The sequence below is a fragment of the Saimiri boliviensis genome, chromosome 12, assembly GCF_048565385.1.
Source record: "Saimiri boliviensis isolate mSaiBol1 chromosome 12, mSaiBol1.pri, whole genome shotgun sequence".
Classification (NCBI taxonomy): Eukaryota; Metazoa; Chordata; class Mammalia; order Primates; family Cebidae; genus Saimiri; species Saimiri boliviensis.
Genome location: NC_133460.1, coordinates 4,090,194 through 4,108,233, shown reverse-complemented (window position 1 = coordinate 4,108,233; position 18,040 = coordinate 4,090,194). Strand labels below are relative to the sequence as shown.

At 40.7% G+C, this 18,040-nt stretch overlaps 1 protein-coding gene across 1 annotated transcript in view; it reads left to right on the top strand.

Moving 5' to 3' along the window:
* RBFOX1 (RNA binding fox-1 homolog 1) overlaps positions 1–18,040 on the top strand; it is a 2,539,409-nt gene that overhangs the window by 2,430,851 nt on the left and 90,518 nt on the right. Inside the window, 1 exon segment of the mRNA XM_074383161.1 lies at positions 8,819–8,872. Within this exon segment, the coding sequence (XP_074239262.1) occupies positions 8,819–8,872 (54 nt within the window).

The window sequence follows — 18,040 nt, the reverse complement described above, 5'->3', positions numbered from 1 at the left end:
GGAAGAAACCAGCACAAAAAGGAGGAAAACACCCAAAACCAGAATGCCTCTCCTCCTCCATGAGATCACAACTCCTTGCCAGCAAAGGAAGAAGGCTGGATGGAGAATGAGTCTGATGAATTAACAGAAACAGGCTTCAGAAGGTGGGTAATAAGAAACTTCTTTGAGATGAACGAACACATTCTAACCCAGTGCAAAGAAACTAAGAATCTTGAAAAAAGGTTTGATGAAATGCTAATGAGAATAAACAACTGAGAGAGGAATATAAATGAATTGATGGAGCTGAAACACACAACACGAGAAATTCACAAAGCATACACAAGTTTCAACAGCCAAATTGACCAAGCAGAAGAAAGGATATCAGAGGTTGAAGATCAACTCAATGAAATAAAATGAGAAGGCAAGATTAGAGAAAAACGGGTAAAAAGAAATGAACAAAGTCTCCAAGAAATATGGGACTGTGTGAAAAGACCTAATCTACATTTGATAGGTGTACCTCAGTGTGGCTGAGAGAATGAATCCAAGCTGGAAAACACTCTTCAGGGTATTATCCAGGAAAACTTCCCCAACTTAGCAAGGCAGGCCAATATTCAAGTGGAGGAAATACAGAGAACACCCCAAAGATATTCCTCACGAAGAGCAACACCAAGGCACATAATCATCAGATTCACCAGGGTTGAAATGAAGGCAGAAATGCTACGGGCAGCCAGAGGGAAAGGTCTGGTTACCTACAAAGGGAAGCCCATCAGACTCACAGCAGAACTCTCAGCAGAACTCCTACAAGCCAGAAGAGAATGAGGGCCAATATTCAACATCCTTAAAGAAGAGAACTTACAACCCAACATTTCATATCCAGCCAAACTAAGCTTCATAAGCAAAGGAGAAATGAAATCCTTTATGAAGAAGCAATTACTCAGAGATTTCATCACCACCAGGCCTGCTTTACAAGCGCTCCTGAAAGAAGCACTAAACCTAGAAAGGAACAACCAGTACAGAAATCATAACAAACAGTCTCTCAGACCACAGTGCAATCGAGTTAGAACTCAGAATTCAGAAACTAACTCAGAACCGCACAGCTTCATGGAAACTGAACAACTGGCTCTTGAATGTTGGCTGGATAAACAATGAAATGAAGGCAGAAATAAAGATGTGCTTCAAAACCAACGAGAATGAAGACACAACATACCAGAATCTCTGGGACACATTTAAAGCAGTCTCTAGAGGAAAATATGTAGCAATAAATGCCCACATGAGAAGGAAGGAAAAATCTAAAACCGACACCCTATCATCAAAATTGAAAGAGCTAGAAAAGCAAGATCAAAAAAACTCAAAAGCCAACACAAGACAAGAAATAACTAAGATCAGAGCAGAACTGAAGGAGACAGAGACACAAAAAACCCTTCAAAAAAATCAACAAATCCAGGAGCTGGTTTTTTGAAAAGATTAACAAAATAGACCCCTAGAGAGATTAATAAAAAAGAAAAGACAATAATCAAATAGATGCAATAAAAAAAAGATAAAGGGGTTATCACCACAGATTCCACAGAAATAGAAACCATCAACAGAGATTATTACAAACAACTCTATGCACAGAAACAGTAACCCTGGAAGAAACGGATAAACTCCTGGACACCTGCATCCTTCCAAGCCTAAACCAAGAAGAAGTCAAAACCCTGAATAGACCAATAAAAAGGGCTGAAGTTGAGGCAGCAATCAACAGCCTATCAATCAAAAAAAGCCCAGGTCCAGATGGGTTCTCAGCCACATTCTATCAGACATACAAAGAGGAGCTGGTAGCATTCCTTCTGAAACTATTCCATACAATCTGAAAAGAGGGAATCCTTCCCAAATCATTTTATGACACCAATATCATCCTGATACCAAAACCCAGCAGAGACTCAAGAAAACTTGAGGCCAATATCCATGATGAACATAGATACAAAAATCTTCAATAAAATACTGGCAAACTGATTGCAACAGCACATCAAAAAGCTTATCCACCACGATCAAGTAGGCTTCATCCCGGGGATGCAAGGCTGGTGCAACATACGCAAGTCTGCAAATGTAATTCACCAGATAAACAGAACCAAAGACAAAAACCACACGATTATCTCAATAGATGCATAGAAGGCCTTTGACAAAATTCAACAGTGCCTTTATGCTAAAAACCTTCAATAAACTAGGTATTGATGGGATGTATCTCAAAATAATAAAAGCTATTTACAACAAACCCACAGCCAATATCATACTAAATGGGCAAAAACTGGAAGCATTCCCTTTGAAATCTGGCACTAGACAAGGATGCCCTCTCTCACCACTCCTATTCAATAGAATATTGGAAGTTCTAGACAGGGCAATCAGGCAAGAAAAAGAAATAAAAGGTACTCAATTAGGAAAGGAGGAAGTCAAATTGTTTCTATTTGCAGATGACATGATTGTATATTTAGGAGACCCCATTGTCACAGCCCAAAATCTCCTAAAATGATAAGCAACTTCAGCAAAGTCTCAGGATACAAAATCAATGTGCAAAAATCACAAGCATTCCTATATAGCAATAACAGACTTAAAGAGAGCCAAATCAAGAATGAACTGCCATTCACAATTGCTACAAAGAAAATAAGATACCTAGGAATACAACTAACAAAGAACGTAAAGGACCTCTTCAGGGAGAAATGTAAACCACTGCTTAATGAAATAAGAGAGGACACAAACAGATGGAGAAACATTCCATGCTCATGGTTAGGAAGGATCAATATTGTGAAAATGGCTATACTGCCTAAAGTAATTTATAGATTCAATGCTATCCCCATCAAGCTACCAATGACCTTCACAGAACTGGAAAAAACAACCTTAAACTTCATATAGAACCAAAACGTGCCCTCATGGCCAAGTCAATTCTAAGCAAAAAGGACAAAGCTGGAGGTGTCACACTACCTGACTTCAAACTATACTACAAGGCTAAAACAGCATGGTACTGGTACCAAAACAGAGATATAGACCAATGGGACAGAACAGAGGCCTCAGAGGCAATGCCGCATATCTACAACCCTCTAATCTTTGACAAACCTCACAAAAACAAGCAATGGGGAAAGGAGTCCCTGTTTAATAAACAGTGTTGGGAAAACTGGCTAGCCACGTGCAGAAAGCAGCAATTGGACTCCTTCCTGACACCTTACACTAAAATTAACTCCAGATGGATTAAAGACTTAAACCTAAGACCTAACATCATAAAAACCCTAGAAGAAAACCTAGGCAAAACCATTCAGGACTTAGGTGTAGGCAAGGACTTCATGACCAAAACACCAAAAACACTGGCAACAAAAGCCAAAATAGACAAATGCGACCTAATCAAACTCCACAGCTTCTGCACAGCAACAGAAACAGTCATTAGAATGAGTCAGCAACCAAGTGAATGGGAAAATGTTTTTGCAACCTCCCCATCTGACAAAGGGCTAATATCCGGAATCTACAAAGAACTGAAACAGATTTACGAGAAAAAAACAAATGAGCTGATTCAAAAGTGGGCGAAGGATATGAACAGACACTTTACAAAAGAAGACATATATGAGGACAACAAACATTTAAAAATGCTCATCATCACAGTCATTACAGGAATGCAAATCAAAACTACACTGAGATACCATCTCACACCAGTTAGAATGGCAACATTAAAAAATCTGGAGATAGCAGATGCTGTAGAGGATGTGGAGAAATAGGAACACTTTTACACTGTTGGTGGGAGTGTAAATTAGTTCAACCATTGTGGAAGAGAGTGTGGCGATTCCTCAAAGACCTAGAAATAGAAATTCCATTTAACCCAGCAATCTCATTATTGGGCATATATCCAAAGGATTGTAAATCGTTCTATTGTAAGGACACATGCATATGAATGTTCATTGCAGCAGTGTTTACAGTAGCAAAGAACCAACCGCCATGCCCATCAATGGTAGATTGAACAGGGAAAATGTGGCACATATACACCATGGAATACTATGCAGACATAAGAAACAATGAGTTCATGTCCTTTGCAGGGACATGGATGAACCTGGAAACCATCATTCTCAGCAAACTGACACAAGAACAGAAAATCAAACACTGCATGTTCTCACTCATAGCGGGGTGTTGAACAATGAGAACACATGGACACAGAGGGGAGCGTCACACACTGGGGTCTGTTCGGGGGAACTAGGGGAGGGATGGGAGGTGAGAAGTCGGGGAAGGATAACATGGGGAGAAATGCCAGATATAGATGATGGGGAGGAAGACAGCAAACCACATTGCCATGTGTGCACCTATGCAACAATCTCACATGTTCCTCACATGTACCCCAAAACCTAAAATGCAATAAAAAAAAAATTGTTGATCATGAAAATGGAAACAGGGCATACCAGAGTCTGTGGGAAACAGCAAAAGCAGTGATAATCAGAAAGTTTACGGCAATAAATACCTCCATAAAGAAAGTAGATTTCAACTAAGCAACTGGGATGACAGTCACCTCCAACAGGATTCTTATTTAATGTATAGTCTACGGAATGAAGCAGGTCCGTGGAGATTGGAAGGAGACATAATCTTAGCCAAAATAAAATTAGTTCCTTAGTTTAAAAAAACTATATTCCTTCAGTTTCTTTAGACAAAAACCAAGCAAATATTTACGGAATTCTTATTTTGCCCAACATCATTTTAGATGCTGGAGATTCATGTTGGACTGCAGTCTTGCCTGCTTTACCGTTAATTTAAATGAGGGGGAATGGTTATAAAAGACAATTATTAGCAAGCAAAGAAAGAAAGTATCTAAATCCACAAAGCATTAATGGCAGTGCAGAAAATACAACTGGGAATGGAATAGTGGAATCAAAGAGTAACTCTAAGAGGAGGTGGGAAAATGACATGAATAAGTCGCATGTTCTGAAAAGACTCCGGAGACCTAAATAACATCACGTTGACTTTGTGAAGAGCTAGAGGGAGTTCTCCAAGAAGAGGGAGAAGTGGGTACACAAAAAGACTTTGTTATACAGTGATCTTGGTGGGGTGGGGTTATAAAGGTGAAAATGGCCAGTGTCACTGTAGCTGGGAGAGAAGGGAACAGGGAATTAAAGGGACTTGGTACCAAAGGGGTACCAAACAGTTTAGTCAACAGTTAGCTTGTGCTTACTGACTAAGGTAAGATATTCGTGCTTAAGTTCGGGAGGAACTGTTGCATTCCAAGTACAAGGATGACAAAACTGATGTTCTTTTTAAAAATTGTTTTGGTCACCATGACCAGAATGGACAGAGGGAGGGTGGAAGAGGAGATAGTGAGGGTTAGGGCATTTTTTGCTGTCGGACCTGTCCAGGCAGATAGGGGAATGCCTTGGTCTGCAGTGATGACAATGGAGAAGGAGAGAAGAACTTTTCCAGTTTTAACCAACAGGACTTTCTAATGGATTGCACATGGGGTACCAGGGTAAGAGAAGAATCAAGGAAGTATTGAAGCGTTTTATTTTGCGCAACCAAGTGGATGGGGATGCCATTTGAAGGGAGAAGGATTCGCTGAGTAACAGGTTTTATGAGTAGGGGAAGAGGGAAACTGGAAGTTGGGTTTTCACGCCTGCCATAGAGTTCGGAAAGGCCTTTGGTTTCCTACAGTGGGAGTTGGGTAGCCTTGTTTAAGAGAAGGGATCAAGGATGGGAAGAAGGTGGCACCTGCACTAATGTTCTCATGATGACCCGAGCATTTCATTTTGCAGCACGCAGATTCCCAGTTGGTTTCCTGTAGAAGAGACTCTATCAGTACCTTTCTCACAATTGATACTTGCGAACATGAGATAACACAGATCTCCTGAGGAGAGAGAGTATCATTTATTTTCTATTATTTTTATATGAAGACAGACATTGCCATGGTTAGACTTGGCAAACTCGTAATTTACAGAAAGATGGAAATAAACAGCAGATTACAGGTGAATAGACAGATGATAGGTAAGTTTATAGATAGGTGAGTAATAGACGGATAGGTAGGTAGGCCGATGAGATAAACGTGATTTCTAGGCAGCTTCAGAAGCCTCTGAGAGATCTGGACTTTTTTGCTTTGTTTTTGGAAAATGAGAGGCCATTGGCAAAGATAAAATCTTTAAGAGTTACACCGCAATTCATTAATAAGTATACCTTCAGTGAAAAGGAAAAGGAAGTCTTATATGCAAAGCAAAGTATTTAAGGTAGTAAGGATATTCAAGAAACAAAACCTGAGGTGAAGAGTATGGAAAAGGCACCATCTCCACTACCAGTAAGAGGTAGGAACATCAGTAGAGTATGAGGTGGGAACGGTGGGAAGATGAAGAGGAATGATCGCTTAATAATTGTTCATTTAATATGACTTCACATAGATTGACTTCACAAATTCTAGGTGTCTGTGAAAAACTAGAAAGACAGAACATTAAATAGGTCTGCAGCTTAATTTTCGACTAGTTTTCTATAGTTTTTCCTAAACTCCAAGTTGAAATGTAGACATTAATTCCCATATCTTCAGGAATTGGACTTTTTTTTAAAAAAAAAAAAAAAAAAAAAAGGAAGCTGTGGAATTTCAGTTGGTCAATTTGAAGTCTTTTTGCGATACTCAAAACACATTCTGAAATGTCTGAACTAATATTTATTTTTACATCAGTATAGAAATTCTTATAAGGCAAGATGTGATTACTGCAAGAGAGGAGGGTGTCAATAAGAAACTGCAGAAACTGCCAGGGCAGTAGGTCTCAGAATTTTATGTTTCTTTCTGTCTAAAAATGCGGTCCAGAAATTAAATATGTCTCCCAGGTAATCGAAGTATAACACGTTGAAAAACTCAGTACTCTAAGGTCATCGCAGGGGCTGTAAACCACCTAACTTATTCAAGTTGGAATTGAAAGTTCTTAGAAAACATTCTTATCAAGTTTTAGAAAGTTCTCGATTTCAGTAGATGTACTGGCCTGTCTATTGAGTTACCCGGCCTCTGTTTTCCTCAATAGACACTAGGAACACCTCTGGGCTATTTCTTAGACCAGGCAGAAAGTCACACCTCTCCCTTCTTAGCAAACCTCAGAAAAAGTTTGGGAGGGATAACACTGGGAGAAATGCCTGATGTAGGTAACCAGGGCATGGAAACAGCAAACCACCATGACATCTATGTACCTATGCAACAATCCTGCAACATCTGCACATGTACCCCAGAACTTAAAGTACAATTAAAAAAAAAAAAAAAACCAACCTCATTCACATTCAAACCTTTATCATTGCCTTTTCTCAGAAACATTTTTTAAAGGATCTTTGGTATTTGACCCTCCGCTCAAGGACTCAGAAAAAGAGTACACATCTTACCTTCCTGTCTTTCAAGGATTGTGTAGGCTGTTTTCTTTGGGGGTTGGTGGGGAGATAGTCTGTCATCCAGGCCGGAGTACAGTGGCGTGATCTCAGTTCACCGCAACCTCTGGCTCCCAGGTTCAAGTGATTCCCATGCCTTATCCTCTGGAATAGTTTGTATTTTTAGTAGAGACAAGGTTTCGCCATGTTGGCCAGGCTGGTCTTGAACTCCTAGCCTCAAGTGATCTGCCTGCCTTACCCTCTCAAAGTGGTAAGATTACAGACACGATCCATTGTACCCAGCATGCTTGAATGTTTTTATATTTTGGTTTTGTTTTGAGACGGAGTCTTTCGCTATCATCCAGGCTAGGGTGCAGTGGTGCTATCCTGGTTCACTGCAACCTCCACTTCCTGGTTTCCAGAAATTCTCCTGTCTCAGCCTCCCAAGTAGCTGGGATTACAGGAACCTGCCACCACACCCAGCTAATTTTTTGTATTTTTAGTAGAGATGGGGTTTCACTAGGTTGGCCAGGCTAGTCTTGAACTCCTGACCTTGTGATTCACCTGCCTCAGCCTCCCAAAGTGCTGGTATTACAGGAGTGAGCCACCACACCTGGTCTGCATAGGTGTTTTTATAAAAACTTAATCAGCAAGAGCAGGAAACAATCACAAAACCCTAAAACGTGCTCATTCTCTGGAAACTGTTTCCTAAATAATGTCCAATGTATACATAATATGCTTTCCAATTTGTGAATATTATTGTATGCCCCTTTTTGAGTAAAGATTTCTAAAGGGTCCAGATTCATTTTATAGGAAACTCTCCATCCAGAACATTTGGAAAATTACAGAATTCCATTAATCATATATACAGGTTATTTGAAAGTTACCTTAGATATCATGCATTGATTAAGAATTTTTTACAGTTCCTGAATGCATTAAAACATATTCTGCAGTAAATCTCTAGGAGATAAAAATATCATTTTCTTTGGTATTCACAAAGCACTTTGGAATTCTCTAGTATCTAGGAGTTATAATTAGGAATGACAATTGTTAGAGCCTGTTGCTGCTCAGAATTTCGTTTATACAAGCTTTCTTGTTTTTGTGAACTTAATGCAGAAGGGTGTGATGGATTATCTAGGAGTGATATATGAAATAAGACAAAAAACTGAAATTACAGTGCTAAAAAATATCGATATAGTAGAAAATTACTTACCATGTCATTTTCAAAGTGTTCACTTGTGACTGGTCAGTGGTTTCCATCCCATTAACTTGCACTGGCAGAAAATCAAGGAAGGGCATTAATCTATTTTCTTACTTATAGTTTTTAAATATTATGAATCTATTTTCATCTGTATAGTTTTTAAATAGTTTTATGCATGTCCAAATGACATCTCCTTTACATTTTAAAATACAACCTAAGATACGTTACCCCATTTGATTTGTGATTAATTTGCAATGATATAAGTTGTTCAATCAAATGTGATCATGTTTTTTGTCTATTTGTTTTAAGGCTGGAAATTGAATCCAGTTGTGGGTGCAGTCTACAGTCCCGAATTCTATGCAGGTAAAGACACTCTTTGCACGAAGTCTGATTGGCGTGTTCTAAATGTGCTTTGCCTGCCAAGAAAGAATGGGTTTTGTAAAATAACCTGTAGCGAGTGAATTTCCTAACATGTTCTGAATGATTTCTTTGGGCAAAATCAAGAGTGCTTAAAACAGTTTAAAAATTAAAGGGAATTGTGTAAGTTTCATGGTTGCGGGGGCAGCATGGAGCCACTGCTCCTTAGGACAATTCACATTGATTTTGCCCTAAAAAAGCATTGTGATTTTGTTCAATAAAGTATTGAACAAATGGAGAGCTGCTGATGCTCACTGTATTTCAGTGTGCCTGAATGTGTGTTTTCGCCATACGTTTCCATCTGGGGGTTGCACTTTCTTTTTCCTGGCAAAGCAGAGAATTGAGTTGGCTTAATTACTCCAGTGATGCGGGAGGGGTTTGGAATTGCCAAGGGAAAGCCTATTTAGATACCTAAATAGTAAGTTGTCTGTCTTTGTTCATTAATCAGTTTCCCTTAGCAATTCCATTTCTCTCTACTTTGCCTTCCAGAATATGTCTCTCCTCACCTCTTCCCTGCCTAAGCACTAGTTACCTCTCAACCAGGAAATCCATTCTCTTAGAAATTTGGGGAGAGCATAACCCAGAAGCAGTAGTGGCTGAGATTTCATGTCTCGCCGTCCTGGGCTTGGGCCCACACTACTGCCTGTATGTCTCCTTGCTCATGAACAAGGCTGCATTGAATACCTAGGACCTTAGTAGTCGATTTGCCACATGGATATTAAAAAGAAGTCTTTGATGTGGCTCTTGCTTTTTAATAAGGAAAAATATATAATCTGTTGATCTAGAGCCACTCACTTAGTAACCGCTTGACGGTAAGTCATACCCCCTTGCTTTGTTTCTTCCTGGGCTGCCTAGCTTTCATCGTTTTCCTGATCCTAAACACCGACCCTCCTAGATGACAAGGGAACATAGAAAACTTAGCTGCTGTGGTACAACAACCAGTCTGATCAAATTTAAGTTAAAAAAAAAATGTGGTAAATCTGGAAAGGCTTAACAGGATAACCGATTTCTTGATTGTACGTAGACAGTGTTTGCAGTTGTGCTTCCTGTGCGAGTTTTCTCAGGAGCCTGGGCCAAGTCCAGGGATTCTAACACTGCGGAATAGCTGTGTTCACTCTTAAAAGGAAAGACACTTAGCTGCCAGGCTTTCCGTGATCATATTGGGAATCCTGCCTCCTGAGAAGACACCTCTGGCTGAGTGAGGAACATGGAATCCATGCCCACACAGCCCAGGATCAAATTCTGCCTCCCCTACTCACCAGCAGTGTGACTCTGGGCAAGTTACTTAACCTCTCTGTGCCTCAGTTTCCTCATCTGTTCAATGGAGATGATGGTAACAAACGTGTAGGTGTTTATTAGAATTAAATGGGTTGATACAGGAAGAGTTGGATGTAGCCAGCACTGTGTAAACATTTAGTAAATAAAAGCGAGGATGTTAATGTCTTTGGCAAGAAGGGAAATTTAGTTGAGAACTGATTCTACTGAATTCAGAGTATGCTATGAGATGAAGAGATTCTTTTCTTCATGAGAGTACTAGTCCATTAGTTCCCAGTGTGTTCATTTAGGGGGTGTTAATTTCTGGGCTCAGGGGCATGGCAGCATATTCAGGGGACACACAGAACTTGGCAGGTATTGCCAAGATACGTATTTGTGCAAAGCTCCAAGGAAATCAAATCCCCCAGATGGTTGAAAAGTCAGGCTGCAGCTTCCATGTCTCTGCAGCAGGCACTGCCCCATGAATAGAGTAGTTAGACTAAAGAAATGTCAGTTTCTCTGACTACGTGCACCTATCTGGGTGCATATTTTCAGCCTAAAATTGTAGATTCGAGAACAAGAAGCCAGAAGTCTCCTTGTGGGAAGGAAGGGTATGGATGTGTGCATTGCGGTGAAGAGGGAGAAATGCATATTAAAATGTTTCTGGTCCTGTGGAATGGGGTTGTCAGGCACCCTTGGGTCTATTAAGCCAGAAAATACCAAATATCTCCTTTAACTTACGCTTTCAAAGCCACAAACATATCTATGGGTCTTCAAAAGGACATTAAGACAGGAGAAACAGCTCAAACTGATTTATGCACATAAGAAGAAATTAATCTGCATGACTTGCAGAACATTAGAGCAACTATTCGGATTAGCCTGGAGCCCAGCTTCGGAGGTTTGATCATTAGGTTAGAAGAAGAGAAAAAGTCGTAATTTAAGTTGGTATTTACGGGATACTCTCTGTGGGCCAGGCACTGTTGTGAGCACTGTATGTAAGTTTAACGTATTTCACCCGCATGGCGATTTTCCAAATGAGGAAACCAAAATACAAAAAGTTGGAATTACTGATATTAGATTTCACAGCTGATTAGGAGCAGGCCAGATTTTGAAACCAGGCTTTGATTATCTCAGAACTTGTGTTATTTACGAACAGTTGATACTTTTTTTGTTGTTGTTTTTTAAGACAGAGTCTTGCTCTGTCACCCAGGCGGGAGTACAGTGGCATGATCTTAGCTCACTGCAACCGCCACCTCCCCTCTCCCGGGATCAAGTGATTCTCATGCCTCAGCCTCCTCAGTAGCTGGGATTACAGGCACCCATCACCATGCCTGGCTAATTTTTGTATTTTTTAGTATAGACAGGGTTTCACCATATTGGCCAAGCTGGTCTGGAACTCCTGACCTCAGGTGAGGCACCCAACCTGTTCATTGTTTTATTAAATATTAAAGGTCATGATCAGATATTATTAAATATTAAAGGACAGTCTTATTGACTGTCTCCTATGATCATGCTACTGCTGTGTGCAAACCAGTGAAATGAAGGCAGAGAGGTAACATACTCATTCTGTATTACTCCAGCTGCCACTACCACAACCACATTCGCAAGTCTTACCTCAGAAATCCGAGTATTTGTGTTTCATGCTGCCACTATCCGGATTATCTGGAAAATCCACATGCTTGCCTCTTTTCAACTGTCCAGTTGTATGTAGATGGAGCTCATGATATTCAGAAATGTGAGGAAATGTTGCAGCAATGTTAACACTGCAGAGCAATTCTGATGACATAGTTGAAGACCTGCAAATGCCGAAAGCAGCTAGCTTAAATCTAAAGTTTCAGGCACCTGCATCTATGGAATAAGACCTGTGCATAGTGATGGGTGCAGAGTGCATTCATTTCCATATCCAGGTATAATTATTGCTGTCATGCATCTACATTTCCATGACTAAGAATTTATGGGGCATTTTAAATTTCCCCAGCTATAGAAATAGTCTGAGTTTATCTGGCAGTTCTGAGTATGCCTCAAAGCTGAAATGAAGACCTTGTCATTGATTTGCTTTGTATTTTTAGTTGGCTGGTGCTGTATCTGCTTAAGATAGAAAGTAGGACTTATTACTCCTTTCTCCATATAAGGTTGTGTGTTAATGGCATATTTTATAATATCCCCATAGTATCATTATGATACATAATGAAGCTTATGCAGAATTAACAACCCAGTCTCCAATTGTCTCCCAGAATGGGGCATGAAAAGTTCACCTGTTTTTTAAATTAAAATCAATATTTTCTATCTCTTCTAAAGGTAATTTTCCTAATTTAGTAGACTTTTTCTTACTATTTATTTTTTCAATTATAAAATGGCAAGTTACTGGCCAGGCACAGTGGCTCACGCCTGTAATCCCAGCACTTTGGGAGGCTGAGGTGGGTGGATCACTTGAGATAGAGGTGGGTGGTCTCAGGAGTTTGAGATCAGCCTGGCCAACATGTTGAAACTCTGTTTCTACTAAAAGTACAAAAGAATTAGCCGGGTGTGGTGGTACGCACCTGTAATCCCAGCTACTCAGGAGGCTGAGGCATGGGAATTGCATGAACACAGGAGGCGGAGTTTGCAGTGAGTAGAGATCAGGCCATTGCAGCCCAGCCTGGGTGACAAGAGCAAAAGTCTGTCTCAGAAAAAAAGAAAAAAAAAAAGACAAGTTAGTGATTTTTGTATGTAACCTTTTGATGCCCTGAGTACGTTTTTATTGCAAACTCAGGGCAGAAGCAGGAAGAGCTACTGCACTTCTTAGTGAGGACCTTTAATTACTATTTGCTTTGATAAATTATGACATTCCTTTTCCCTCACATATGCATTCCAGAGGAAGCATTGAGAAAGCTCTTATAAAACATTTTTTTTTTCTGAATTCTCATCAAGTCATACTTATGAAAACCCTTTTAAATGTTTTTCCATACCAGTCTTCAGAGCAGATACACATATATCAGCACATCCCATGCCATCTATTACGGTAAACCTTCTCCCAGCAGAGATGGGTGGTTTTCTATAAAGCTACAACAGCATTGATAATTTCTCCTAAGTCTAATCATCTCCACAGTCCTTGAGGCTTACTGAAGACAAATAATTTTACATCCCCACACACACGTCCAGGTGAGTCATGAAGCCTTTAGCCAGTGTCTATAGCCCTTCTACTTCAGAGTTCATGTAAAATTGAAGTCAGTAAGGAGGAGTAGACTGTCTGAGATCATTCATACTAGAAGCAGGCCTCATGTTATTTAATGTAATTAAAAATAGTGTTTCTAAGAGGCTGGAAGAAGAGGCCTCAGAAGGGATTCTTACATTTTGATAATCTCCCTTGTCTTCCAATAAAAAAATAAATATATATATTTTTAAAGTAGTATCTTTTAGAGATAATCACATTATCTAGCCAACGAAACTGTTGATTTAAAGCACCTTTAATCTTCATAAATAAGTAAAGCAAAATCAAAATAAATAACAGAAGGTTATACAGGGTTGTCAGCATGGTGCTGACAAATGGCAAATTTATCTGTTTCTCAATTGCCAGTAAGATACACACTGCAAAGCTCACCCACATTGTATATCATATCTGCCAACTCATTTCTGTGATTAAATATTCCATCAGTGGGGCTATAAGGCAGCAAAGCTTAACAAGATTCATAAGATGCACCACTTGAACACACATAACTCACTTCCATAGATGGAGAGCACCCCGCCTGCAAAGTGAAATTGGAATAGAGTTAAATTACTCCATGAGACATGATCAATAGGGAAAGGCAAAGATCTCCTAACAAGATGCAGATCTAAGACAGAGTTAGGTCCCAAAAACGAGCAACATACAATTAAAGTAAAAATAAGAAACTGCAGAGTGAATCAACTTGAAAACCTCGAAGGCGATAATAAAAACTACCCCCAGGGATACTTCTTATTAGTGGAATTTGGGGGGAAATAAGGCATTCTGATTGGATACTCCTGAAAAGAACAATTTCTGGTGTTGAGACCGAAAAGAAACGACAGGAACTAAAAACAGGGCATGTCTGACTGCAAAGTCACATTTGAAAGGTGGTCAGGTCTTGAAGCAAGCTCACTCTGGAGTTACTGGGAGGATCAGATAAGATGATGAGCATCAGAGAACTTCACAGACTATAAAATAGAAGAGATTCGAGACCGAAGTCACCTCGATGGATTATATCCATGTCGGGAAGGACCTAGTTACAGATCACATGACTTGATGCTGAGCTAGGTGATGGTAAAATGGATTTAGATCTCAGTATGAAGTTTAAAAGTAAAGACGATGGCTATAGAACTCTTTGATTGCTTATCTCAAAAGGGCAACTGTATTTGACCTTGGATTACACTCATACGAAGGTACTGGTTTTCCATGGGCTGGGGTGAACCATGATTCATCTTAATTGGATCAAAGAAATGTCCATGATGTCTCCCTCACATTTTTCCTTCCAATTCTACCACCAAGAGTCTATTACAGTTAAGAGAGACTGACTCTTAGTCACACTCCTAGATGTACCTCTTTTTCAATTCCCTTCCTACAACTTGGATACAATAGCATCTCAGGAAAGTAAGGTTGTCTGGATCCCCACCTGTGATCACTGTGGTCGTGGACACAAGTTTGCTCTATTTTATTTAGATTGGTGTTGAACTTAGGGTGATCTGGCTACAAAATCTTGGGTACATAGCATGCCATTTGGTATGAAAGAGTACCCTGTCGGTTGACAAGGTAACAGTTACCATCCAAGCCCTTCAAAGCAGCAAATATTCAGGTGCCCCTCTTGACTCCAACATTTTCCCATAGCTGACCGGAGGACTACCTATACTCAAAGCAATGGCCATAAGGAGCAGTTCCTCGTGAACCAATGACCTTTGGCTCTGGGATGTTTTGTGTAGTTTTCACATCTGCCAAATTCAAATGCAGTGCACTTCAGTGAACTGGAACAGGAGAGTTCAGATGTTAAGTCCCCAAGCAAAGGATTTTCAGCCTGGAAATGTTCCACTTCAAAGAGTTTATCTTGTACATCTGTTTACCTCTGCCTCACCTTTTGGTTGCAATTCACTTTGCTTTCCTCCTCACCTCCCCAACTCAATCTTAACAGATTGTATTCCAGCCCTGCCCACATTTGGCCTTAAGTTTTCTCTGCATCCTTCTAGATCCCACCTAGGGAATGCAGCTCAACTTTGATGAAGCCTTTGGGGTTTTCTGATCTTCAAATAAGATCAGTACTTGCTTATGTGCTAAAAACTGCTTTTTTTGAAATCAACTGGTTCTCTCTCTCTCTTGCATGGGAGAACTGCGCCCCCCCAAAAGCAGGGAGTGTCAAGTTGGTCCTTGTTCAAGAAGCCTCACATCCAGGCTATGGGAGGAGGATAAGGCGTGGATATCTGGCTCCAGATAAATTTCACAGGGCAAGTCTGAAGTTACCATTATCCACATAGTGAGAAACTCAAACCATCAACAAAAGCAAGCCACTTTCAGGCACTTACTCCATGCAGGCACTATGCTGAAAACCTTGTTTCCCCTCAAATCCTTATGAAAATGCTATCTCATTATTTTCATGATCACATTATGAAATCAAGGTTTCCAGGAAAGCTTACCTCATTTGCCAAATCACAGATGTACTATGTGAAAAAAAATCTTATTATGTAAAGGTCTTTTTTTTTCTAACTTTCAAGCCCACATTTTTTCACTACTTTGATACAGCATCCTCAGTAGGCGTAGACGAGGGAGTACCACAGATTATAATGAATGAAAACACATTTGCATTTAAATATTGTCTGCCACATCCCAGACTTCATGATGAGACCTTTACATATATGTACATAAGTTAGAAGTTTTCAGGAATAGTGTTGTTACGTCCCATTTACAGGTAAATTAGATCCAGTGAAGTTACCATGCCAATGGGACTTACTGTGAAAGTTAAGGAATGAGGCCAAAGCCATACCTTTGTGATTCTAAAGCTCATTTTTTTTACCCACAAGTTGCCTCCACAAATGCTTTCTTTACCTCAAATCCTGGATTCATGATTCTTAACATGGAGTGACCTTTCTGTTAGGGGAAGGTGGCAATTTCCAGAAACATTGGTTGAGGGGCTGGGGGCGGCAGGGTTGTTCACTGCTGACCTCTAGTGGGTGGAGGCCATGAATGCTTCAAAACGCCCTACAACGCACAGGACACTCCTGGACCACAGACAGTTTTCTGGCCCAAAATGTCGATACTGCTGGGTTTGAGACATTCGTTCCTCATTGATACCACTATTCAAGATTCCACACATTCATGGAATACCTTAACAACTGTCATGCCCCACTGGTTGCTACCGCAAATAATGTAGGAACAGCTGCAGTCATCAAAGGAAGTCAAAGAATTTGAAGACTTCTATGTACATGTTTCCTCTTTGGAGCATTGCATTTTGATCGTTTGACTCCAGCAGGGAAAAGCATAGACTTTGATTTTATACCTCACAACTGTGTTGGGAGTCCCCAAGACCACTCCCGGGCTCCGTGATTGACTAGAAGGACGCGCAGAGTTCAAAAAGGCTGTTACGCTGCGGTTAGTTTATTACAGCAGAAGGACACAGATGAAAAATTAGCAAAGAGGAAAAGTGCATGAGGGGGAAAGTCTAGAAGAAACCCAGCAAGAACTTCCAGGTGTCCTTTCGCTGTGGAGTCACATAGATGTGCTTAATTGTTTCCAGAAATGGCATGTGACAGCACATGCGTAGTGTTATCAGTGAAGCTCACCTGAGCCTTAGTGTCCAAGGTTTTATTTAGAGGTTCCACACATAGGCAAGCTGCACCTGCATGACTGACCAACTCTCAAACCTCAGCCCACTCTGTAGAAGTGTGACGAACAGGAATTCACCATAAACAATTGGATCGGCCGGGCGCGGTGGCTCGAGCCTGTAATCCCAGCACTTTGGGAGGCCGAGGCGGGTGGATCACGAGGTCAAGAGATCGAGACCATCCTAGTCAACATGGTGAAACCCCGTCTCTACTAAAAATACAAAAAATTAGCTGGGCATAGGGATGCGTGCCTGTAGTCCCAGCTACTCAGGAGGCTGAGGCAGGAGGATTGCCTGAACCCAGGAGGCGGAGGTTGCAGTGAGCCGAGATCACGCCATTGCACTCCAGCCTGGGTAATGAGAGCGAAACTCCGTCTCAAAAAAAAAAAAAAAAACAATTGGATCAAACCCATATGGTGTGGTCCGTGGCCTCAGGCATACAAAAGCAATTTTTGTTTTGAAGATGGAGCCTCACTCTGTCACCTAGGCTGAAGTGCAGGGGTGTAATCTTGTCTCACTGCAACCTCTGTTTCCCAAGTAGCTGGGAGTACAGGTGCCCGCCACCATACCCAGCTAATTTTTACATTTTTAGTAGAGATGGGGTTTCATCGCGTTGGCCAGGCTGGTCTCGAACTCCTGCACCTTAAGCAATCCTCCCACCTCGGCCTTCCAAAGTGCTGCAATTACAGGTATGAGCCACCATACCTGGCCCAAAAATAATCTTACTAGGCAGAGAATATTCTAAGGACTGATATTTCATCTCCCAGGAGCGGTCCAAAGGCCAATCATAAGGACAAGCTGAGTTTGGAAATGTGCAGGGTTTGAGGTAGCCCAGGCCGGCTAGAGTCCACCCTTCCCTGCCCAAAAGTTAAAAACCTCAAAATTGTAAACTTGGAATGTATAGCAACAGCCACAGTGATGGTGGTAGCCAGAATGATGATGTTAGCATAAGAAACTGGGTAGCTTGACTCTAGGTAAAAAAAAAAAAACGAGCCAAATGTAGTTATGAAAAAGAAATGAATGTGTGCAGCTTGTTAGCTTAGAGCAGGGGTCTGCAAAC